A 26,563-nucleotide genomic window follows, 5' to 3' on the forward strand; every position below is an offset into this window, starting at 1 on the left:
CAGGGAAGGCAATCCAGGGTAATTATAGTTTCAATTGTTTCTGAAGGTGGTGGCTTTTGTGCCAAATCATTCTAAAAGGACTTGGAACATGCCAAAGTTCCCAAAAATCAGATGGTCATGTCAACTTACACTCCTGTCAGGAGATATCAACAGCCTTGATACATCATGGTTTAACTACATTAAAAACAATACTTATTTTTGTATAAATGAGCAGCTTTAGTAATGACAGACACTAAAGTAGCGTGCAGGGGCATACCTCTCCATATTTATTTGAACTGTTTAAGTCACTCCTGGTGACTTAAGACCATTCTACTCCAAAATGAATCAATTAAATTGACACCATCTGAAATATAATTTTCAGGCAAGGTTTTCCACTCAATTGTCCAGTGTTTGATCGCGTGCCCACTGGACCTGCTTTAGCTGATACGAGTGGAACCCGGTGTGGTCGTCTGCTACTATAAGGACAGACTAGTTGTGCGTCCTGAGATGCTGTTTTGCACACCACTGTTGTACTGTACCGTTATTTGCCGGTTTGTGTCCTGCCTGTTAACTTTCACGAATCTTGCCACTCTCCTCCGACCTCTCAACGACCTGTCTTCGCCCACGGGACTGCTGCTGACTGGATCTGTTTTTGTTTAATGCACTATTCTCAGTAAACCATAGACTGTCGTGTATGAAATGCCCAGGAGGCTGGCTGTTTCTGATATAGTGGAACCGGTGCACCTGTCACTGACGATCATACCTCGCTCATAGTTGCTTAGGTCACTCATTCTGCCCATTCTAATGTTCAGTTATATAACAAACCACGGCCGCTTGACTGTCTGTAGGAGCAAACTATTTTTGTTAATGGGGCTGGTGTACCTGGAACATATCTTGCTCACCTGACTGAAGTAGAAGATCAAAAGATAAACAGTTTACATAGTTGTTGCACCCTTAAGTGTAATATAGTGAACAATATACATTTGTCCGTAATGTATTGTAGTAGACTAGTTCAATTCCCTTTATGCTTTAAAAATATACAGGTACTTTGACACAATGGAAACATAAGCAAAAACAATCTGTACACATCCGTATAGTAACTCTTCAAGACATTTATAAAAATATCCTTATGCATGACATTATTCAGTGTATATTAAGGCTGGCAAATTACAGCTCCTATTTTTAAAACAGCCTCACAATCTGCTTTGAATCTATTAGGTAAAAAATAAGGCAATGTGTACTAGCACTGATTTAAACTGTAGCAGTCAGATACTGTTGAAAGCTGTTCCAATAGTCCACTCTAGACTTTGGCACCTAGACAAGAAGCTATTTGACCCCACCTCTGGGGGGCAGGTTTATGTGCTGTGGTACAGCAAAACCTTTTCTAGACAAATGCTTAGCACCTTGTATTTTCTCCAGGGGCTTGGTGAAAACATCCTTGGCATACATGCTTAGTGTTTTATTGGAAATATCCATTTTTAGCAGTATTTTAAGGTGCTCTCTTTCCATTGTCCTTGCTCTTGACAGGGGCTGTATGGTACAGTATGTGGTATAATTGAGTTGGATCCTCATTTGCTGACAACTGTGATTGGTTGTTTGGTTCCGGGTTGTACCATGAAAGTCATGCCATATGCCTGCTTTGACCGTGGCCCATTGCTAAAAAGTAGAGGAATAAATAATTAACATTTAAACACATCAGGTTGATCTAGTTGCATTTAGCAATATTTTTTAATACATCTAGATAACATTATTTACTATGAGTCAAAACATGCAATTAGGGACACTACTAGACAAACCGAAACTAAGTCCAACTAGTCACAACACCCTAATCTTAAACCAACTTTTTTGTCAAAAAGCCAAGCGGACAGAGAGCAAGTCCTACCTTGTGGGAACTCTTGATGGCTCTGACAAACCCTGACCTTTCATGGCCATTTTTGTGTCCAGCTCCTTCATGTCAAGTCCTTGTGTTATGGCTGGCACAGTGGCACTCTTGCTCTTTGCAGGGATAACAGAGTTTTTCATGGTGACTCTGGGGACAACCGGGAACTTGGTCTCCTCAGACAAGGGAGACCCCCAGTCATCAGAGTCTGTTTCCTTCATGGCCAGCATTTTGTTGTCCATTTTGCAGTCCATCTCTAGCATCTTCTTCTGCAGGATGCTCTGGAGTGTGGCCTGGCTGGCTGAGAGGGAGGAGAGGGCCTGGGTGGGAGGTGGCTTGGGTTTGATCTGAACAGGCAGTTTGGGTTTGATCTCCATGACAGGAGGTGGGAATTTGGGAGGGCTTGGAGATTTAGGTTTTGGGGGGGGAGGCGAGGGAGTTTTGACAGGAAGGACAGGGTTGGCAGTAGAGGACAGGACTGGAAGGACAGGGCTGGGAGTGGGAGGCAGGACCTTCTTCAGTGGAGGGTCAGGTGGAGGTGAGCTGGGAGGAGAGTCCACGACATCATGGTCATCGAATTCGGGAGGGGGAGGGAGTAATGGCATGCATAGGTTCTCGTCATCCCTGACAGGGCTAGAGGGTGAATCAATCCTCTGCTCTCCACTTTGCTTCTCCACGGCTAGACTGCTGGAGGATGAGGACCTAGAGGTGGGCAGAATCCTTTTAACTACTGGATTTGCAATTGGCCCCTTCACCGCTGACTCAATATTCTGGGGTTTTGCTGGAATCTGGATTACCACTGTGGCCTCCAGTGGGACCACAGACTGTGGTTTATGTTGTGAGGTTACAGAAGTGAATGAGGTGGCCCTAGGGATGACGGTGAAAGAATTGGGATTGCATTCACTGTGCTGGATGCTGGCTAATGGCTCATTACTCTTTGTGCTGTTTTCAAGGGAAAGACTGGACCTGTGCCTCTCTCGCTCTTTAGCCGCCATGAGAAGAGCCAGGGGGGAAGCGGCAGGACCGTCCCTCATCCCAGTGACATCACTGGCCTTCAGGTTGCGTAGTTTACTGTCCAGCATAGGACTGAACTTGTTATTCCGGCCTGGAGACGCTTCCTGCTTGACCTGGCTAGCCTCTGTGTTTACAGGGGCAGTGACCACCTTCTGAAGCTTGGGTGACATTTTAGGGGGTACTACGGCATGTTTATTCATACCCTGTTGTGCTGATAAAGACAAAGACTCCACTTCCTCCCAAGTCTCGGGTGGGGTGGGTTGGCCTGGAAGGGTGGCTTGCAAGTTTTCCTTTAAGTCCTGCAGGTTTTGCTCCAGCCGCATACCCAAGCTATTTCTCTGGGCTGGCTTACCTGGTGGTGCCACAGAGGGGTCTTTCCCATTGACCTGGAGGAGTAGGATCTGCTTGGGCCTATTGTCACGGTCCAACTGTCTACCCAGAATGCCAGTCTTAGGAACACTGTAGAGCTTAGCTGTGTTCTGGGGGTTGAAGCTGGAGGGTGTCGGGGTCTGTACTGGGGAAGCTTGGGCTGGAACCTGGGAGGCTTCGTCCATGCTGTGGATGGAGGACAGCCTTGTTGGCTTTGGAGGCGGGGTCTTCAGGGCTTTCAGAGCAGCTTGTCTCATGTCTATAGGGGGCTGTGGAGGGGCAAACTTTGGGGGCTCAGTAAAATCAGGGACTGGTGTTGGTGTAGAAATGGACAAAGATGAACTAGAAGCACTGGAGGAAGTTGACGGGGGCTTCGGGGGGGCGCATTAGTGGAGGTTTCAGGGAGGTGAAATCCTCGTACTCTTTAGACAGAACCACTGATGGAGGTTTTGGAGGGGGCATGGAGGGAGGGTGAAGGGAGTCCAAGTCACCCAAGAAATCTGGTGGGGGAGGGATGAACATGGGTGGGGGGGGGGTGGGGGTGCCATTGTAGGGGGAGGTGGAATAAATATCTCCCCATCCACCAAATCGGGCACAGATATAGCTGATCCATTGGAAAACCGATCGGCATTTACTATAAAGAAAGAACTACCATCAGACAAGTGTTTTATTGATTTAACTTGTCAAAATAAATGATTTTACTTTTAGTTCTGTTGGCCTGAGTTATGGTGAAACTGATTAAATTACATTTGATCTGTACCCTCCCACTCTGCAAACATGCTTGTGAATGGCTGCTTGGATATTTGTAGTGTTCTTGTGCAAGATCTTAGACAAACATTTACAGTGCTTCCAGAAAGCATTCATATCCCTTCACTTATTCTACATTTATTTGTGTTTTCTCTCACCATCTACACCCAATACCCAATAATTAAAGTGAAAACATGTTTTTTTTAAATGACAATTAAATAACTTATGTACCATACCAGTCAAAAGTTGACACGCCTACTCATTCAAGGGTTTTCTTTATTTTCTACATTGTAGAATAATAGACATCAACTATGAAATAACACACATGAAATCATGTATTAGCCAAAAGTGTTAAACAAATCAAAATATATTTTATATTCTTCAAAGTAGCCACCCTTTGCCTTGACATCTTTGCACACTCTTGGCATTTTCTCAACCAGCTTCACCTGGAATGCTTTTCCAACCGTCTTGAAGGAGTTCCACATATGCTGAGCACTTGTTGGCTGCTTTTCCTTCACTCTGCGGTCCAACTCATCCCAAACCATCTCAATTGGGTTGAGGTCGGGTAATTGTGGAGGGAAGGTCATCTGATTCAGCACTCCATCACTCTCCTTCTTGGTCAAATATCCATTACACAGCCTGGAGGTGTGTTTTGGGTCATTGTCCTGTTGAAAAACAAATGAGTCCCACTAAGTGCAAACCAGATGGGATGGCGTATCCCTGCAGAATGCTGTGGTAGCCATGCTGGTTAAGTGTGCCTTGAATTCTAAAAAATAAATCGGTGTCACCAACAAAGCACCATCACACCACCTCCATGCTTCACGGTAGGAACCACACATGTGGAGATCAACCTTTCACCTACTCTGTGTCTCACAAAGACATGGCGGTTGGACTCATCAGACCAAAGGACAGATTTCCACCGGTCTAATGTCCATTCCCCGTGTTTCTTGGCCCAAGCAAGTCTTTTTATTGGTTTCCTTTAGTAGTGTTTTTTGCAGCAGCAAAAATTTGACCACAAAGACCTGATTCACACAGTCTCCTCTGAAAAGTTGCTGTTGAGATGTGTCTGTTACTTGAACTCTGAAGCATTTATTTGGGCAATCTGAGGTGCAGTTAACTCTAATGAAGTTATCCTCTGCAGCAGAGCTAACTCTGGGTCTTCCTTTCCTGTGGCGGTCCTCATGAGAGCCAGTTTGATCATAGCGCTTGATGGTTTTTGCGACTTCTTAATTATCTGGATTGACTGACCTTCATGTCTTAAAGTAATGATGGGCTGTCGTTTCGCTTTTATTTGAGCTGTTCTTGCCATAATATGGATGTCACGTCTACTCATGCTCCCCCTCTCCGGCATTCAACGTTGCCATCAATACGCGCACACACCTGGACTCCTCACTCACTCTTCCCTATATCTGCCACTCACTTCGGGTTATTCCCCAGGCAGTATTGATGTTGTTTCATGTCCGTACGCTCCTCTTTTATTGTTTCGTTTATTATTAAACTCACCACCTGCACTTGCTTCCCGACTCAATGTCTACGTTGCAATGGACTTGGTCTTTTACCAATTAGGCTATCTTCTGTATACCACCCCTACCTTGTCACAACTCAACTGATTGGCTCCAATGCATTAAGAAGGAAAGAACTTTAAACAAGGCGGACCTGTTAATTCAAATGTATTCCAGGTTCCAGGTTCCACCTCATGAAGTTGGTTGAGAGAATGCCAAGAGTGTGCAAAGCTGTCATCAAGGCAAAGGGTGGCAACTGAAGAATCTCAAATAACATATTTTGATTTAACACTTTTTTGGTGACTACATGATTCCATGTGTTATTTCATAGTTTTGATGTCTTCACTATTATTCTACAATTTAGAAAATAGTAATAAAAAAATATATATATATATTTTTTTTACATGAATAGGTGTCAACTTTTGACTGGTACTGTATATTTAAGCCCTTTATGAAAACAGAGTTGCTTTGAGTTTGTGCCGAAATTTGATCAATCAACTGAATCGAAAACCAGCAGTACGGCTTAAGTTCATAGAAATGTAAATGATTTAGCTGCACAGCTTAACTCTGGTAAACACAGAGACTTGGGAGACCCTCACCTGCCCTGTTGATCTTTGGACTGTTGAAAGGGGGGAGGACAGGAACTTTGGGTGTTGGGACAGCAAACCCTTGCACAACATCAGAGGAGGACTGTGGGAAACAAGGACAAACGCCATCAGACGGTTGACATTTCACCCTGGTGTCAGTTTAGAGATTCACTGTTGAGATTGTAAGAGGAACTGAGTGTGAGAGGGAAGGGAATGGATTGTTTCTAGACTGCACTGTGGCTTGCAGTGATCCAACCTGTTATCCAAATGACTACTTGCATCTACTTTAGAACAGGTTTTCATGTTTGCTGTGTGATGACAACACTGATGCAAAAACTATTAATTTACTAAACCTTGCACTCAGAAAACAAGTACATCGGTGTACAAGTAGTGTCAATTACCAAAGACAGAGGAAGGCCAGGCACATGAAATCGGAAAGGGCTTTTCATCCAAAATTCCTTTTAGTCTAGGCTTCCCAACAGTTGGAGTCATTTTCTATAACAGCAAAGCCTCTTGGTGCAGATTGAGGCTACATGATCTCTGACACTGAGTATCCCACTTGAAATGATTCAGCAATATATTTTCCACTGGTGTACTGTGTCTAACCCCTTGCTAGACACTAGCTGAAGCTTACAAGCACCATTTTGGGCTCTTTTCAGGACATTACTGCCTTTTATAGCTACGCTGTCATGCCTCGCCCACACCACGCCCTGCCTGTGGATAAGGCACCGGCAGCCCACACCATGCCCTGCCTGTGGATAAGGCACAGGCAGCCCACACCACGCCCTGCCTGTGGATAAGGCACAGGCAACACTCCCATCTCTTCTTGTAAGAAAAGTGGGTGTGACTGCCTCAGAGAAAAGGGGATGTGCCATCATGTTGCTGTCTGCCTGTGTGACTGACCGTTCGTATCACAGCCATAAATAAACAGACTGTGTTGACACAACACATGCCCTGCAGACAGAACAGAGATGTGCCTTTCCAACGCTGTTAGACTGTGGTCAGAATCACCCTACACCAGGGACTGCAAGTCACTGTTACAGACCAAAAAACACATTGACCAGTGGAACTATGGGCCGGAGGGCCTCTAATCTACCAAAACAATCCAAAGTTAGGTCCACCCCTGTAACTGTAAACTGTAATCAACGTACTGTGCTTGGCCTGATGGTCAGGCCACCATCACTTGCTTTGTTTAGAACTTGGTACACATAATTCTCAAGTTCAGGCAGCAGACACATAACTTTCATGCAGCTGTGTAAATATTAAGTTCAGGTGTGGTCCTTTCTCAAGAACCTCGGTTACACTGTATCTTTAAAACATCTAACGTGAACGGAACACCTCCCTTATGCCTTAAATATGTCATCATGGCAGACTATTCATAGAGGCAGGCAGCTCATTGCAAAGGCACGAACATTTCACAAGGGGCAAAGGGTGCGGCATTAAATGCAGTTTCTAAACCAGCTTAATTCCTTATGTTTCTTTTCCATGACTCACAGGTGAAAATCAGAGCAGTCAGTCAGAGCAGTCCAACCCCTGTGCTGCTGGGTGTGGCACATCTAACAAATAACAGAGGAGCTATCATATAGGACACTCCCCTTTGAGGTAGGCTTTCATACCTACAACAAAATAACAACGTAGTACAACTTGGTTTTTTAAAAATCAGATACAGCTGTGCTTTTCTGGATCACCTACCGGGACAGCATGTTGAATCGAGCACAAATGAGCTAGGTTCCATAATTGTGGCAGACTGTACAAGACCCAAGATTGTGTGAACCAAGGTGACATTCTTATAGTTACTGTCCTGCATGAGAATGTCTAAGTCAATAGGGTGAGAATTTCTGACGACAGAAATGACTTGAGAGGACTGGGTCAACATGCAAACAAATTGACCCTTGTCACATGGATAGCCTAACTGCAAGTAAACTTGGGTTACTCCCTCTTTACATATGTGAAAAGCCTGCGCAGGTGAAACCTGCCGGTTAGAAAAGTATGCTTTCAGAGTGACCAGGTGTGAGTGGTAGACAGGTCTAACTCTGAGGTGGTCACACAGTGATCAATGATTACAGGAATGCCCTTCATGAGGCAATGCAGTTTCTCTTTCAGAAACTGCAAAGGCCTTGTTGAGAAAGAATTCACAATTCTGCAGACTTATGCAAAAGTGGGAAAGTTATGTGGAGCCTAATGCATTGACAAGAACTAAAGACAAGGCCTATAACAAATTCCATGTGATTTTTCATCTTGAGGTGTTAGAGAACACCACCTAGAAGCTGGACAGCAGTCTCAATAAATGCTGCAACACTGTCTCCAGTGTTGAAATGTAGATTTGAAGTAATAGATTTTTTCCCATCATGCAGAGGAACTTACCATGTAGTGCTTGACTGCGGGTCTGGACCTCACTTTGGCAGTGCCTGATTCAGGAATGGCTGATGAATCCAACACCAGCTCAACATTGTCTAAAAGGAAAAAAAGAACAGCACCAACGACCTGCTTAAAAACCAACAAGTTTACCATTCAACCGATCAGTGCACCTCTGTAAGGAGATGCAGTCTAGTGACTGTGCAAAGTTGAGTAATTATGGATGTACATAATAAGTTATGGCATTTCGTCTGCAGATCTCATAATTCTTGACAAACTACTATGTAATGCTATGCAGTGAACTCTGTCGGGGGGATTTCTCTTGTTGACAGCAAAATAGTAATTGGGTAAAGCAAACAACTATTCAAGCAGTTGAAGGATTAATCAAACCAATATAATAATAATAATATTATTATTATTATATTATTATTATATAACCAATATAAAAAGTAATGTCACCCTATTGTTCAAACACTTAAGCCTAAATGTAATGGGGTGCCATAGGGTAGAAAATAGAGTTCTTTACGCATCATCAATGAACCCCTATTTACAAATGGAATTTCAGTAGGGTCATAGAAATGGGGTGCAACATTCATAATTATGGGGGTCAACTTTCTGTTGGCCTCCCTGTCATGAGTGTTTGCAGTTCATCAATACTGACCTCAGGTTATTCCTGGGCAGAGACGGGGGAGAGGGACCACCTGATTGTTTTCCGAGTAAAATACTTTACCATGGCATCTATAATGTTTGCAACAGGCTTTGACGTTACTGTATAAAGAACCAACTTATCTGTAACTTCACAAAACAGCCATTCCAATGTCAGGCATGTCCCTGCCAAGTAACTAACTGATGAGAGAAATGTCATTGAGAGACAGCAGTTAGTGAGACACAGGTCATGCTCTGCATTCACGTCAAGCACAGAGACCTCAAAGAATTTCAAAGAGGACTCAGATTAACATGCATTACATTACCTGATATAACTATGATCAAAACTTTGTTAACCGAGTATGGAAACAACAGGCAATGTTTAAAGTATTTTGGCATCTACAGATATATTTCCCAATGGGGCATGGCAGGCATTTCCCTATTGAGTTCCTGCATAATTGAAATATGCAAATATTCCCATCCTGTGGCATGTTTGCACACAACCACTTGACGATGAGACAGCCTATAGGGAGGATGTCAGTGACCTGGCAGTGTGGTGCCAGGACAACAACCTCTCCCTCAATGTCAGCAAGACAAAGGAGCACTACATGAAACGGAAATCCGAGCACGCCCCCCATCGAAAGCTTCAAGTTCCTCTGTGTCCACAACACTAAGGAATGTTCATGGTCCACACACATCACAGTCATGAAGAAGGCACAGCAATGCCTCTTCCCCCTCAGGAAGCTTAAAAGATTCAGCATTGTGCACTCAGATCCTCAAAAATGTCTACAGCTGCAACATTGAGAGCATCTTGACTGGCTGCATCACTGCTTGGTATGGCCGCTGCTCGGCATCCGACCACAAGGCGCTTCAGAGGGTAGTGCGTATGTTCCAGTACATCACTGGGGCTGAGCTCCCTGCCATACATTTTGCAGATGTTCTCAGGTGCAGTGAAATGCTTATGTTTCTTGCTTCAACAGTGCAGTAATACCGAACAATACAAAACAATACACACAAATCCTTAAAACGAAGAAATATCAGAACCAGCAATGTTTGAGTCCGTAATATAAATGTACTCATTCAGAGCAACACATCTCCTTCGCAAAAGGCTGTTGATTGTAGCCTGTGGAATTTTGAATGGCACGACGATGGGCCTCAGGATCTCGTCACGGTATCTCTGCCATCGATAAAAGGCAATTGTGTTCATTGTCCGTAGCTTATGCCTGCCCATACCATAACCCCACCGTCACCATGGTGCAGTCTGTAAACAACATTGACATCAGAAAACCGCTACTCCACATGACGACATACACATGATCTGTGGTTCTGCAGTCGGTTACACGTACTGCCAAATTCTCGAAAACGACGTTCGAGGCGGCTTATGGTAGAGAAATTAACATCCAATTCTCTGGCAACAGCTCTGATGGAAATTCCTGCAGTCAGCGTGCCAATTGCACGCTCCCTCAAAACTTGAGACATCTGTGGCATTGTCTTTTATTGTCCCCAGCACAAGGTGCACCTGGGAAATGATCATGCTGTTTAATCAGCTTCTTGATATGCCACGCCTGTCAGGTTGATGGATTATCATGACAAAGGAGAAATGTTCACTAACAGGGATGTAAACAAATTTGTGCACAATATTTGAGAGAAATAAGATTTTTGTGCGTATGGAACATTTCGGGGATATTTTATTTCAGCTCATGAAACATGGGACCAACCCTTTACATGTTGCGTTTATATTTTTGTTCAGTATAATATATATATATATATACACACACAAAAGTTTATTTATACTATTTTGCACATTGTAGAATATTAGTGAAGACGTCAAAACTATGAAATAACACATATGGAATCATGAAAGTAACCAAAAAATATTAAACAAATGAAAATGTATTTGAGGTTCTTCAAAGTAGCCACCCTTTGCCATGATGACAGCTTTGCACACTCTTGGCATTCTCTCAACCAGCAAATTTGTGGAGTGGTTGAAAAACGAGTTTTAATGACTCCAACATAAGTGTATGTAAACTTCCGACTTCAACTGTTTACATACACTTACGTTGTCATTAAAACTCATTTTTCAACCACTCCACAAATTTCTTATTGACAAACTATAGTTTTGGCAAGTCAGTTAGGATATCTACTTTGTGCATGACACAAGTCATTTTTCTAACAATTGTTTAGAGACATATTATTTCACTTATCATTCACTGTATCACAATTCCAGTGGGTCTGAAGTTTACATACACTAAGTTGACTGTGCCTTTAAACAGTTTGGAAAATTCCAGAAAATTATGTCATGGCTTTAGAAGCTTCTGATATGCTAATTGACATAATTTGAGTCAATTGGAGGTGTACCTGTGGATGTATTTCAAGGCCTACCTTCAAACTCAGTGCCTCTTTGCTTGACATCATGGGAAAGTCAAAAGAAATGAGCCAAGACCTCAGAAAATAAATTGTAGACCTCCACAAGTCTGGTTCATCCTTGGGAGCAATTTCCAAACGCCTGAAGGTACCACGTTCATCTATACAAACAATAGTACGCAAGTATGAACACCATGGGACCACGCAGCTGTCATACCGCTCAGGAAGGAGACGTGTTCTGTCTCCTAGAGATTAACGTACTTTGGTGCGAAAAGTGCAAATCAATCCCAGAATAACAGCAAAGGACTTTGTGAAGATGCTGGAGGAAACAGGTACAAAAGTATCTATATCCACAGTAAAACGAGTCCTATATCAACATAACCTGAAAGGCCGCTCAGCAAGGAAGAAGCCACTGCTCCAAAACCGCCATAAAGAAGCCAGACTAAGGGGACAAAGATCATACTTTTTGGAGAAATGTCCTCTGGTCTGGTGAAACAAAAATAGGACTGCTTGGCCATAATGACCATCGTTATTTTTGGAGGAAAAAGGGGGAGGCTTGCAAGCCGAAGAACACCATCCCAACCGTGAAGCACGGGGGTGGCAGCATCATGTTGTGGGGGTACTTTGCTGCAGGAGGGACTGGTGCACTTGCACTTCACAAAATAGATGGCATCATGAGGAGGGGAAATTAGGTGGATATATTGAAGCAACATCTCAAGACATCAGTCAGGAAGTTCAAGTTTGGTCGCAAATGGGTCTTCCAAATGGACTATGACCCCAAGCATACTTCCAAAGTTGTAGCAAAATGGCTTAAGGACAACAAAGTCAAGGTATTGCAGTGGCCATCACAAAACCCTGACCTCAATCCTATAGAAAATATGTGGGTAGAACTGAAAAAGTGTGTGCGAGCAAGGAGGCCTAGAAACCTGACTCAGTTACACCAGCTCTGTCAGGAGGAATGGGCCAAAATTCACCCAACTTATTGTGGAAAGCGTTGTGGAAAGCTACCCAAAACATTTGACCCAAGTTAAACAATTTAAAGGCAATGCTACCAAATACTAATTGAGTGTATGTAACCTTCTGACCCACTGGGAATGTGATGAAATAAATAATTCTCTCTACTATTATTCTGACATTTCACATTCTTAAAATAAAGTGGTGATCCTAACTGAACTATGACAGGGAATTTTAATTCGGAATAAATGTCAGGAATTGTGAAAAACTGAGTTTAAATGTATTTGGCTAAGGTGTATGTAAACTTCCGACTTCAACTGTATATATGATGGTGTATTGACAGTATATGAATAGAAAAGGTGTTTACAGCAATAGTTATATAGGATGAGCCTTGACTAGAATACAGTACAGTGGCTTGCGAAAGTATTCACCCCCTTTGCATTTTTCATATTTTGTTGCCTTTACAACCTGGAATTAAAATAGATTTGGGGGGATGTATAATTTGATATACCTACCACTTTCAAGATGCAAGATATATTTTGCTGTGAAACAAACAAGAAATAAGACATAAAAATTAAAACTTGAGCGTGCATTACTATTCAACCCCCCAAAGTCAATACTTTGTAGAGCCAACTTTTGCAGTAATTACAGCTGCAAGTCTTTTGGGGTATGTCTCTATAAACTTGGCACATTTAGCCACTGGGATTTCTGCCCATTCTTCAAGGCAAAACTGCTCCAGCTCCTTCAAGTTGGATGGGTTCCGCTGGTTTACAGTAATCTTTAAGTCATACCACAGATTCTCAATTGGATTCCAAGACATTGAAATGTTCCCCTTAAACCACTCAAGTGTTGCTTTAGCAGGATGCGTAGGGTCATTGTCCTGCTGGAAAGTGAACCTCTGTCCCAGTTTAACATCTCTTGAAGACTGAAGCAGGTTTCCCTCAAACATTTCCCTGTATTTAGCACCATCCATCATTCCTTCAATTCTGACCAGTTTCCCAGACCCTGCCTCACACAGGAAGCGGCGCAGGTCCTAATCCAGGCACTTGTCATCTCCCGTCTGGATTACTGCAACTCGCTGTTGGCTGGGCTCCCTGCCTGTGCCATTAAACCCCTTCAACTCATCCAGAACGCAGCCCGTCTGGTGTTCAACCTTCCCAAGTTCTCTCACGTCACCCCGCTCCTCCGTTCTCTCCACTGGCTTCCAGTTGAAGCTCGCATCCGCTACAAGACCATGGTGCTTGCCTACGGAGCTGTGAGGGGAACGGCACCTCAGTACCTCCAGGCTCTGATCAGGCCCTACACCCAAACAAGGGCACTGCGTTCATCCACCTCTGGCCTGCTCGCCTCCCTACCACTGAGGAAGTACAGCTCCCGCTCAGCCCAGTCAAAACTGTTCGCTGCCCTGGCCCCCCCAATGGTGGAACAAACTCCCTCACGACGCCAGGACAGCGGAGTCAATCACCACCTTCCGGAGACACCTGAAACCCCACCTCTTTAAGGAATACCTAGGATAGGTTAAGTAATCCCTCTCACCCCACCCCCCCCCTAAGTTTTAGATGCACTATTGTTAAGTGACTGTCCCACTGGATGTCATAAGGTGAATGCACCAATTTGTAAGTCGCTCTGGATAAGAGCGTCTGCTAAATGACTTAAATGTAATGTAAATGTAATTTTCCTTGATGGTCTCGTCTGACCAGAGTACATTCTTCCATATGTTTGGGGAGTCTCCCACATGCCTTTTGGCGAACACCAAACGTTTTCTCTGGCCACTCTTCCGTAAAACCCAGCTCTGTGGAGTGTGCGGCTTAAAGTGGTCCTATAGACAAATACTCCAATCTCCGCTGTGGAGCTTTGCAGCTCCTTCAGGGTTATCTTTGGTCTCTTTGTTGCTTATCTGATTAATGCCCTCCTTGCCTGGTCCATGAGTTTTGGTGGGCACTCTTGGCAGGTTTGTTGTGGTGCCATATTCTTTCCATTTTTTAATAATGGATTTAATGGTTTTCCGTGGGATGTTCAACGTTTCTGGTATTTTTTTATAACCCAACCCTGATCTGTACTTCTCCACAACGTTGTCCCTTACTTTGGAGAGCTCCTTGATCTTCATGGTGCCCCTTGCTTAGTGGTGTTGCAGACTCTAGGGCCTTTCAGAACAGGTGTATATATACTGAGATCATGTGACAGATCATGTGTTATTGCACACAGGTAGACTTTATTTAACTAATTATGTGACTTCTGAAGGTAATTGGTTGCACCAGATCTTATTTAGGGGCTTCATAGCAAAGGGGATGTAAACATATGCACGCACCACTTTTCCGATTTTATTTTTTAGAATTGTTTTAAACAAGTTTAATTTTTTCATTTCACTTCACCAATTTGGACAATTTTGTGTATGTCCATTACATGAAATTTAAAATACAGGTTGTAATGCTACAAAATAGGAAAAATGCCAAGGGGGGTGAATACTTTTGTAAGGCACTGTATATACATATGAAGTGGGTAAAACAGTATGTAAACATGATTAAATTGACCAGTGTTCAATAACTATGTACATAGGGCAGCAGTCTCTAGGTGCAGGGTAGAATACCGGATGGTAGCCGGCTAGTAACAGTGACTAAGTTCAGGGCAGGGACTGGGCGGAGACTGGCTAGTAGTGACTTTAACAGTCTGATGGCCTGTAGATAAAAGTTGTTTATCAGTTTCACTGTCCCAGCTTTGATGCACCTGTATTGTCTCCGCCTTCTAGATGGTAGCGGGGTGAAAAGGCCGTGGATCCAGGACTAAAAATTGTCCTAAAAATTGTCAGACTCAGCTAACCTAGTCATAGACTGTTGTCTCTGCTACCGCACGACAAGGGGTTTCCTATGCACCAAGTCTGATACCAACAGGAACCTGAACAGCTTCTACCCCCAAGCCATAAGACTGCTAAATAGTTAGTCAGAATAGCTATTTGGTTTCACTACTTAACTGTTTGCATTGACCTTTTTTTGCACTAACTCTTTTGACTCATCACATACGCTGCTGCTACTGTTTATTATCTGTCCTGTTGCCTAGGCACTTTACCCCTACCTATATGTACATATCTACCACAATTACCTCATACCCCTGCACATCGACTCAGTACTGGTACCCAGTGTATATAGCCAAGTTATCATTACTCATTGTGTATTTATTCCTCATGTTATTTTTCTATTATTTCTAAATGTTTCTCTCTGCATTGTTGGAAAGGGCAGTAATTAAGCATTTCACTGTTAGTCCATACCTGTTGTTTAGGAAGTGTGACAAATACTAATTTTATTTGACCTTTCCGTTGTTATAGAGGCCTCATCAAATAGAATACCCAGAAATCAGGGCAATGCAAAATATGTCAATTTGTCCCGTTTTTAGTTCTGAGAACCTTTGAACAGTTTTCAGATCTCTAGGGGGTTTATTCATATTCATTTTGAATTAGTCTCCATTTCCCAAGACCTGGACTAAAAAACCCTTTAGGTCTAATAATTATGCTACCATGTTCTCCTTTGACTATAATTATTCTATATTTTAAAAAATCTAAACATTTTTAGGGCGCAGTCTGTTATAAGATCTCAATAACATATCTAGGCCTACTGGTAATAATAGGTAGGCCCACATAATGTTGTAATTTAAAAAAATGCAGGTTTTCACTCTCAAAGCCACCATGTTTTTGTAGAAAACCGACACAGTATGCATTCAAACTGAATCATGACTGAATTGCGCATTGCAAAGATTCAAACAAGATTTCGGAGCAATCTTTTGGTTCGCATACCCATTGTTGCTTTTTAGTTAGCATTTGCTAGTAGATATTTTACATTAAATCGTCTTTCCTCAACACGACCTACCTGTTACGGATGTCGTTATTCTGTGAGCTGCGCTCTATCCGACAACAAGTGGAGAGCTGCTCGCACTTGCTGCCTGACGGGCGATATTCCGCTGAAATTAGGCTGTGTGAGGTTTTACATGAATGGAACTCACGTGCTTTGCGTTTGTGTAGGCTGCTTTGAACATTATTTCTCTATTGTACTACATACGTGATACAGTGTATACCTCCACCACACTACTTTTATTACGCATCAGCGGGCAAGTATACGCAATTCCCAAGTGAAAAAATCTGATCTGTAGTATTGTTTTGATTGACATGTTCTAAAATAATCGCAACGAAAATGGTTTATTTTATTCAATGCTGCAGCTATCTAATACTTAGTTAAAATAGACACCTTGCATTCTACCTGCATCGTCATGAACGCAGAGTCTAGTGACTGTCTCAGGTAAATGTAGGTTTACCACTGTTGGGAGACCTAATGACCCCCCTGGTTACTTTCGATGATTACTAGCATTGTGTAAAACATTGGGTATTAATTTGACTCAACCAGCATTTTTCTTATTCTAGAATGTGAACATTTAGGCCACATTTGCCATTGATCTGTCACTGTAACAAGTGCAAAGGTCGGGACAGTAGTGAGAAAATGCTGATTGGCATGATAGATTAAATATTCAATCACTATTATTAGTTAATTGTTAAATGTGACAGTAAACACTTACCCATCTCCTTGATTTTAATATTGGTATCGAAGAGAGACTGGTTCTTTCGACCCAAAAAATGCAACGGTCCCTTTTTCATTTTTTTGTCCTATTGGTAGACCTATTGTACAGATGAATCGTTAACACGTGATATTATGCAGGAGCTTCCATAGCCAGTCGTCAAAAACGTATTAATTCATTAATTAGTCTTAACGACAGGTGTATTACTGAATCCTCACTGATTCGGTGAAATCTTCGAAGTAGAGAGAAAATGGCCACCGCCCCTGCCTCCTCCCCTTTCTCTGTGCCTCCCTCTTTTGTAAGCCCACAGAGGAAGCAGAGAAACAACAAACCATGCTCTTCATTAGAATCAAATTCAAATTAGACTTACAGTGCCTTCAGGAAGTATTCATACCCCTTGACTTATTCCACTTTTGTTGTGCTACAGTCTGAATTCAAAATAGATTAAATTGATTACTTCTCTCACCAGCAACACACAATTCCCCATAATGACAACATTAAAACATGTTTTGGGGGAAATGTTAGCAAATTTATTGAAAATTAAATACAGACGCATAGGTAAAAATCTGTTGTTCTGCCCCTGAGCAAGGCAGTTTATTCTGTCTATTAGGTTAGCATTGTGGAGTAACTACAATGTTATTGATCCATCCTCAGTTTTCTCCTATCAGAGCCATTAAACACTGTAACTGTTTTATTAAAGTCACCATTGGCCTCATGGTGAAATTCCTGAGCAGTTTCCTTCCTCTCCGGCAGCTGAATTAGGAAGGATGCCTGTACCTTTGTAGGGACTGGGTGTATTGATACTCCATCCAAAGTGTAATTATTAACTTCACCATGCTCAAAGGGATATTCAGTATCTGCTTCTTTTTTACCCATCTACCAATAGGTGCCCTTCTTTGCGATGCATTGGAAAACCTCCCTGGTCTTTTGTGGTTGAATCAGTGTTTGAAATCCACTGCTCAATTGAGGGGACCTTACAGATAATTGTACTGTATGTGTGGGGTGCAGAGATTAGGTAGTCATTAAGAAATCATTTTAACACTATTATTACACACAGTCCATTCAAATTATTATGTGACTTGTTGAGCCCATTTGTACTCCTGAACTTATTTACGATTGCTGTAACAAAGAGGTAGAATACTTATTGACTCAAGTCATTTAAGCTTTAAATTTGTAAGTCATTTGTAAAAATGTCTAAACACATAGTTCCACTTATGGGGTATTGTGTTATGCAGGTGAGTGAGGACCCAAAAGCGACTTAACAGAAACTGAGTTTATTAAAGTCCAAACAGAGAAAACATAATCCTCAATTCTTTACAGGAAATGTCCAAACAGGGAAAACATAAATCCTCTTTAGTTGTTGAGGAGAATTGCAGGATAAGCTACAACAGACTGCAGGTCCCTTCGGGTAGGCGCGGGCCGTAACGGACAGAGACACCTGCTCACATGCAGCATCTGATGAAAAGGCAAAACACGACAGGACGGAACAAGGACACAGCAAACAAGAATCCGACAAGGACAGAGGCAGAAACCGAGAGAGAAATAGAGACCTAATCAGAGGGCAAAATAGGGGACAGGTGTGAGAGAGTAAACGAGGTCGTTAGGAGAATGAGGAACAGCTGGGAGAGAGAGAGGGATAGAGAGAGAGAAAGAAACCTAATAAGACCAGCAGGGGGAAACGAAGAGAAGAGAAAGCACAGGGACAAGACATGACAATACATGACATATTGTGTGTAGGCCAGTGACCCAACATCTCAATTTGATCCATTTTAAATTCAGCCTGTAACACAACAAAAAGTGGAAAAAGGCACTGTATGATAGCTGATAGCAGCCAAACACAAGTATTTTACAATGTTGAGATGTGAGTGTGTGAATTGAGGCCCCGAATTTGAGTTTTTTTGTTGACCTGATCTTTTTGTTTTCCTGCTTTACTCCGTTAAACCAGTTCTGTCAGTTGCTAAGAATTGTTTCGTTTTTTTGTCCATGATTTGATTTACCTCCCTTGGCAGATTGCTGAATCAGAGTAGCAGATGCCCATTGGTAAGACATTGGTCATGGTTTGGATCTTGAAAACAGTCACAACACAAATCAAATCAAATTGTATTTATTACATGCGCTGAATACAACTTGTGTAGACTTTACAGTGACAAGCCTGCTCACAAACCTTTCCCAATGATTCAGAGTTTAAAAATAATAAAACAAAATAAAATAGTAACTAACACAAATAATAAAATAAAATACACAAGAATGGAGATATATACAGGCAGTACCAGTACCAGATCAATGTGCAGAGGTACTAGGTATTTAAGGGACAGTTGAAGTCGGAAGTTTACATACACTTAGGTTGGAGTCATTAAAACCCGTTTTTCTACCACTCCACAAATTTATTGTAACAAACTATGGTTTTGGCTAGTCGGTTAGGACAGTAATTTTTCCAACAACTGTTTACAGACAGATTGTTTCATTTATAATTCACTGTATCACAATTTCAGTGGGTTAGAAGTTGACTGTGCCTTTAAACAGCTTGGACAATTCTAGAAAATGTTGTCATGGCTTTAGAAGCTTCTGATAGGCTAATTGACATAATTTGAGTCAATTGGAGGTGTACCTGTGGATGTATTTCAAGGCCTACTTTCAAACTCAGTGCCTCTTTGCATTAGATCATGGGAAATACAAAATAAGTCAGCCAAGATCTCAGAAAAAAATTGTAGACCTCCACAAGTCTGGTTCATCCTTGGGAGAAATTTCCAAATGCCTGAAGGTTCCACGTTCATTTGTACAAGAAATAGTAAGCAAGTATAAACACCATGGGACCACGCAGCCGTCATACCTCTCAGGAAGGAGACACGTTCTGTCTCCTAGAGATGAACATACTTTGGTGCTGTCATGTTTTGTCTTATTTTGTCTTGTCATTTTGCTTTTCCCTCTGTTCGTTTTCCCCCTGCTGGTCTTTTTAGGTTCGTTCCCCTCTTTCTCTCTTCCTCCCTCTCTCTCTTCTCTCTATCGCTCCGTTCCTGCTCCCAGCTGTTCCTATTCCCCTAATCAATCATTTAGTCTTCCCACACCTGTTCCCTATCTTTCCCCCTGATTAGAGTCCCTATTTCTCCCCTTGTTTTCCGTTTCTGCCCTGTCGGATCCTTGTCTATTGTTCACCGTGCTGTGTCTGTGTATCGCCCTGTCGTGTCGTGTTTCCCTCAGATGCTGCGTGGTGAGCAGGTGTCTGAGTCTGCTACGTTCAAGTGCCTTCCCGAGGCAACCTGCAGTTCATGATCGAGTCTCCAGTCTGTTCTCGTCATTACGAGTGGAATTATGCTTTATGATTGTAGATTTACTTTACTGGATTAAAGACTCTGTTTTCGCCAAGTTGCTTTTGGGTCCTCATTCACCTGCATAACAGGTGCGAAAAGTGCAAATCAATCCCAGAATAACAACAAAGGACTTTGTGAAGATGAAGGAGGAAACAGGTACAAAAGTATCTATATCCACAGTAAAACGAGTCCTATATCGACATAACCTGAAAGGCCGCTCAGCAAGGAAGAAGCCACTGCTCCAAAACCGCCATCAAAAAAAGCCAGACTACAGTTTGCAACTGCACATGGGGACAAAGATCATACTTTTTGGAGAAATGTCCTCTGGTCTGATGAAACAATGATATAACTGTTTGGCCATAATGACCATCGTTATGTTTGGAGGAAAAGGGGAGATGCTTGCAAGCCGAAGAACACCATCCCAACCGTGAAGCACGGGGATGGCAGCATCATGTTGTGGGGGTGCTTTGCTGCAGGAGGGACTGGTGCACTTCACAAAATAGATGGCATCATGAGGAGGCAGAATTATGTGGATATATTGAAGCAACATCTCAAGACATCAGTCAGGAAGTTCAAGTTTGGTCGCAAATGGGTCTTCCAAATGGACATTGGCCCCAAGCGTACTTGCAAGCAAAGTTGTGACAAAATGACTTAAGTAAAACAAAGTCAAGGTATTGCAGTGGCCATCACAAAGCCCTGACCTCAATCCTATAGAAAATTTGTGGGCAGAACTGAAAAAGCGAGCAAGGAGGCCTACAAACCTGATTCAGTTTTACTAGCTCTGTCAGGAGGAATGGGTCAAAATTCACCCAACATATTGTGGGAAGCTTGTGGAAGGCTACCCAAAACGTTTTACCCAAGTTAAACAATTTAAAGGCAATGCTACCAAATACTAATTGAGTGTATGTAAACTTCTGACCCACTGGGAATGTGACGAAAAATAAATAAAAGCTGAAATTAATCATTCTCTCTACTATCATTCTGACATTTCACATTCTTAAAATAAAGTTGTGATCTTAGCTGACCTAAAACAGGGAATTTTTACTCAGATTAAATGTCAGGAATTGTGAAAAACTGAGTTCAAATGTATTTAGTTAAAGTGTATGTAAACTCCCGACTTCAACTGTAGATATGTACATGAAGGCAGGGTAAAGTGACTAGGTATCAGGATAGACAATAATAAGCGTAAATAAAGAACAGAGTAGCAGCAGCAAATGATGAGTGTAAAAGTGTGTGTATGTATGTATGTGTGTTTATGTTGTGTTGGTCTGCGTGTGTGTGTTGTGTGCGTGTGTGTGTGTATATGTAGTGTATGTGAATGTGTGAGGGTTATGTGTGGGAATGACTGTGTAGTGTGACAATGTAATGTGTGTGTATATAAAGTCTAGTGAGTTTGTGTAATGTCAGTGCAAGATGGAGTCAGAGCAGATAGTTCAGGTACCATTAATGAACTATTTAGCAGTCTGGCTATTTGAGCAGTCTTATGGCTTGGGGGTAGAAGCTGTCTCAGAGCCTGTTGGTCCGAGAGCCGATGCTCCGGTACTGTTTGCCGGACGGTAGCAGAGTGAACAATCTATGGTTTGGGTGGCTGAAGACTTTGGCAATTCTTTAGCCCTTCCTCTGACACCGCTTGATATAGAGGTCCTGGATGGCAGGGAGCTCGGCCCCAGTGATGCATTCAGCTGTCTTCACCACCCTCTGTAGCGCTTTGTGGTCAAGGGTGGTGGAGTTGCCATACCAAGCGGTGATGCAGCCAGTCAAGAAGCTCTCTGGTGCAGCTGTATAATTTTGTGAGAATCTGAGGGCCCATGCCAAACATTTTCAGCCTGCTGTACCCTCTTCACGACTGTGCGGGTGTGTGTGGACCATGTTAAGGCTTTAGTGATGTGGATGCCAAGGAACTTAAAGCTCTCGACCTGCTCCACAACAACTCTGTCCATGTGGATGGAGGCATGATCTCCCCTCTTTCTCATATGCTTCACAATCAGCTCCTTGGTCTTACTGATGTTGAGGGACAGGTCGTTGTCCTGGCACCACACTGCTAAGTCTCTGACCTCCCCTCCCTGTAGGCAGACTCATCACCATCGGTCATCAAGCCCACCACCGTCGTGTCATCAGCAAACTTGATGATGGTGTTGGCGTCGTGGGTGAACATGGAGTACAGGAAGGGACTAAGCACACACCCCATGTTGAGGGTCAATGTAGCGGAGGTGTTGTTGCCTACCCTCACCACCTGGAGTTGGCCCATCACGAAGTCCAGGATCCAGTTGCAGAGGGAGGGGTTCAGTCCCAGGGTCCCTAGCTTGGTGATGTGTTTGGAGGAGACTATGGTGTTGAACGCTGAGCTGTAGTCTATGAACAGCATTTCCCCTCTTGTTTTGAGGGTAGTGTGAAGTGCAATAGTCATCTATGGATCTGTTGGGGCGGTATGCGACTTGGAGTGTGTCTAGGGTGTCTAGGATGATGTTGTTGATGTTGTCATGACCAGCCTTTCAAATATTACGGATGTGAGTGCTACAGGGCGATAGTCATTTAGGTAGGTTACCTTGGAGCTCTTGGGAACAGGGACAATGGTGGTCAGCTTGAAACATGTTGGTATTACAGACGGGGGGGACAAGGTGAGATTGAAAATGTATGTGAAGCCCTAATATTCCATCTGGCCGCTGATTGTTAACCTCTAAACGTTTTTCTCACATCGGCCACGGAGAGCAAGATCACACAGTCATCCAGAAAAACAGCGTCTTTCACTCAAGGCACAGTGTTATATTCCGTGAAGTGACCATAAATGGCATTTAGGTTGTTTGAGAGTTCTGCATCGCTGGGCAACTCATGACTGGGTTATTGACTGCAAGCCCTGCCACATACGACGAGCACTGTAGCCGCTGTAATTGGGGGGCCGTTGTTTTGGAGGGCTCCCGAGTGGCACAGCGGTCTAAGGCACTGAATCTCAGTGCTAGAGGCATCACTACATACCTTGGTTCGATCCTGGGCTGTATCACAACTGGCCGTGATTGGGAGTCCCATAGGGCTGCGCACAATTGGCCCATCGTCGTCCGGGTTAGGGTTTGGCCGGGGTAGGCCGTCATTGTAAATAGGAATTAGTTCTTAACTGACTTACCTAGTTCAATAAAGGTTCAATAAAAAATAAATAGGATTCCACCTTCCTCCTATATTGTCATTTTGCATGTTTGATGTCTCGTTAGAGGTCGTAGCGGGATTTCTTCTATTCGTCCACGTCAGGATAATTGTAAGTAGTAGCTCAAGTCTTTAGCCCAGCTTGGATATTGCCTGTAATCTAGACTGTTTTCTCTGCTACCGCACGGCAAGCGGTACCGAAGCACCAAGTTTAGGACAAAAAGGCTCCTCAACAGCTTCTACCCCCAAGCCATAAGACTGCTGAACAATTAATAAAATCGCCATCGGACGATTTACATTGACCCCCCTCCCTTTTGTACACCGCTGCTATTCGCTGTTTATTATCAATGCAAAGTCACTTCACTCCCACCTACATCTACAAATTACCTCAACTATCCTGTACTCTCGCACACTGACTTGGTACAGGTGCCCCCTGTATATAACCTCGTTATTGTTATTCTTATTGTGTTCATTTTTATTATAACTTTTTATTTTAGTCTACTTGGTAAATATTTTCTTAACTCTTCTTGAATTGCACTGTTGGGTTAAGGGCTTGTAAGTAAGCTTTTCACAACACTTGCTGTATTCGGCGCATGTGACAAATAAAGTTGGATTTTTTATTTGAATTCCGGAGTTCACAACCAAAAGGATGTTACCTGATGACATGTAGCCTTGTGAAATGAATCTCAGAAATGTGCAGAAACACACACTTCTATCTCCATTTTGCCATCTATGTAAACTTAGACCGTGAAGTCAATTAGTAGAGACCGTCTTCAGCACCTTCTTATTATTTTCTTGGAGACAGATACTAACCCTGTTTCTATTTCACCAGTGGGAAGTCACCATGTTGACCGGTGACCGATGCTGAGAGATGTTTAAAATATGCTGGCAGGCTCTTCTCAGACTCCCTCCCCATGGCTCTGAGAGCACAGCTACCTGTAGTCTATCCAGTGAATCAGCTGCAGTGCCAGCAGTAGTGCATGTCAAGAGTGCCTTGGATGTTTCTGGACATACTATGATGACTATGATGAAGTAAAATTATATAAATCTGATTTTGACCGATTGTAGTACAGTATATTTTGACAATTGTGAGTAACAGTATAGTTTGACAATTGTGAGTGATGTTCTTTACGCACATAATATCTTAGAGGTGAAGAAGTCTTCTGGATACAGTTAATTGGAATTCATATGTAAGAATAAATGATGTGAGCACCAGAGACATGATTCAAAGCTCTGTGTTATGACTGCAATTTGCTGCACCTTTAAACCCTGTTTCTATAGCTCATAAAACACTAGATCCCGATCTGTGACGACAGCAGTGGATAATAGAGAGTGACTTCTGCATAACTTCTGCAATCTTACTGATGACTTATTCCCTGATTGTTTTATAAGTGTCCTCCTGACATGTAAAATCAGTGAATGAGTTTACTGATTACCAGAGGTGTGGACTCGAGTCACATGACTTGGCCTCGAGTCAGACTCGAGTCACAAATATGATGACTTGCAACTCGGTAAGTCGTGGCTAATATAGCCGACAGCTATATGTTTTATTACTTTACTGGTGTATCATGTAGGCTAATCAATTATCCTCCAGTCAGTGCGGGAACGTGATCATTGCACCCGAGATTGAAGGACTAGTTGGTAGCCTAAATCCTGCCCGATTTTAATGCTGTTCCTAAAACCATTGACATAGGTTAGCCTACTGTAACCACACAGAGAGGGAGTGTGTGTTTGTGTGTGTGTGTTAAGGTTGGGCAATTGTCGATCACTATTGAGGGGGGTGTCTTTCTCATGGCCACCCCTGTATTTCCATGGAAATATAACGTTTATTTGGAAAGTAATAAATATTTAGATATTTTTAAATGCATTCATGATTTGTGTAAATGTCATATACTTGTAAATGTCATATACTTGTAAAAAATATGAAATGGTGTTACATTTGGTGAAGAACACATTATGACTTGTTTAGGACTCGAAACTCAAAGTTTAGGAATTGAGACTTGATGTGATACTCTACGGTCTTGACTTGAGACTTGACTTGGACTTGCCTGTCTTAACTTGGGACATAACTTGGGACTTAAGTGCTAAGACTCGAGACTTACTTGTGACTTGTAAAACAATGACTTGGTCCCACCTCCGCTGATTACTCATGAGTAAATGAGTATCTGGGGTCATCTGATGGCTAAAACATTAAAAGTCTGACCGACATTGATTTGACTAGCCTGAAAATATCTGCAGTGATTAAACAAAGCACAATCACAGCAGGGAAGTTTAAACTGAGCCACATAGAGTTGATTGTGTTTTGACTCAATGTATGAGATATTGTTACCATAGAAACAGAGTAATTTGTTTATTATAGTCATTCAAATTCTGTGATTGTGACACACAAAGGGATTTGGATTCCCCCCAAGGGTTCTGTCATTGATGATGCCACCAAACTGCTTTGTGATGTCATAGGCCCAACATCAACAACTCGTTTTGTGGTTTCACTCTGAGGCCTCAGTAGCTCTAGGCAGGGCCACCAGGAGGCAGTCTCTGTTTGTAGGGGGAAGAAGAAGGGGAATTTGAGGCTAGACGCCTATTGCTGTCTCTGCTCAGTCCAGTCACAACACCGTTCAGCCCATTCTCGCACTGTGATGGAGATGACACCAGATGGAGGAGCCTTAAAAATGTCTCAGGTAGCTCCACAACTGTTGTAGACTTACAGTCTTAAGAGTAAACTAGGGCAAGCTGAATGGATCACTTTGCGCTGAGTAAAAGGTGCTTGAGGGAAGGGTTTTGTGGGAGAGACAGACCAATAACACAAGCACTTCAAGGCCTCCTAAAATAATGGGCTGATCAGTGGTCTCACTGAAGTATTCTGTTTATGTAGAAGACTTGTCTGGCAGTGGCCTTCTACAGTTGGACACTGCTATCGAAAACACCAAATGTATCTTAGCTACGTACACTATATATACAGTACCAGTCAAAAATTTGGACATCTACTCATTCAAGGGTTTTTCTTTACTGCACACTCTTGGCATTCACTCAACCAGCTTCATCTGGAATGCTTTTCCAACAGTCTTGAAGGAGCTATATGCTGAGCACTTGTTGGCTGCTTTTCCTTCACTCTTCGGTCCAACTCATCCCAAACCATCTCAATTGGGTTGAGGTCAGTTGATTGTGGAG

At 42.7% G+C, this 26,563-nt stretch overlaps 1 protein-coding gene across 2 annotated transcripts; it reads right to left on the reverse strand.

The window, feature by feature from the left end:
• Positions 1 to 238: 238 nt before the first annotated feature.
• On the reverse strand, positions 239 to 17,209 carry LOC124031294 (pollen-specific leucine-rich repeat extensin-like protein 1). Of its 2 annotated transcripts, none has more exons than XM_046342366.1 (5): positions 16,953 to 17,209; positions 8,442 to 8,530; positions 6,090 to 6,180; positions 1,862 to 3,875; positions 239 to 1,635 (listed from the first exon to the last, which is right to left on the reverse strand). In XM_046342366.1, exons 4-5 carry the CDS (start codon positions 3,496 to 3,498, stop codon positions 1,548 to 1,550), a joined length of 1,725 nt encoding a protein of 574 aa, XP_046198322.1. In that variant the 5' UTR covers positions 3,499 to 3,875; positions 6,090 to 6,180; positions 8,442 to 8,530; positions 16,953 to 17,209; the 3' UTR covers positions 239 to 1,547. The 2 variants fall into 2 exon arrangements, with proteins under 2 accessions (XP_046198322.1, XP_046198323.1); XM_046342367.1 differs by lacking the exon at positions 16,953 to 17,209 and adding an exon at positions 16,253 to 16,405.
• Positions 17,210 to 26,563: the final 9,354 nt, after the last annotated feature.

This window comes from Oncorhynchus gorbuscha, linkage group LG03, assembly GCF_021184085.1.
Source record: "Oncorhynchus gorbuscha isolate QuinsamMale2020 ecotype Even-year linkage group LG03, OgorEven_v1.0, whole genome shotgun sequence".
Lineage (NCBI taxonomy): Eukaryota > Metazoa > Chordata > Actinopteri > Salmoniformes > Salmonidae > Oncorhynchus > Oncorhynchus gorbuscha.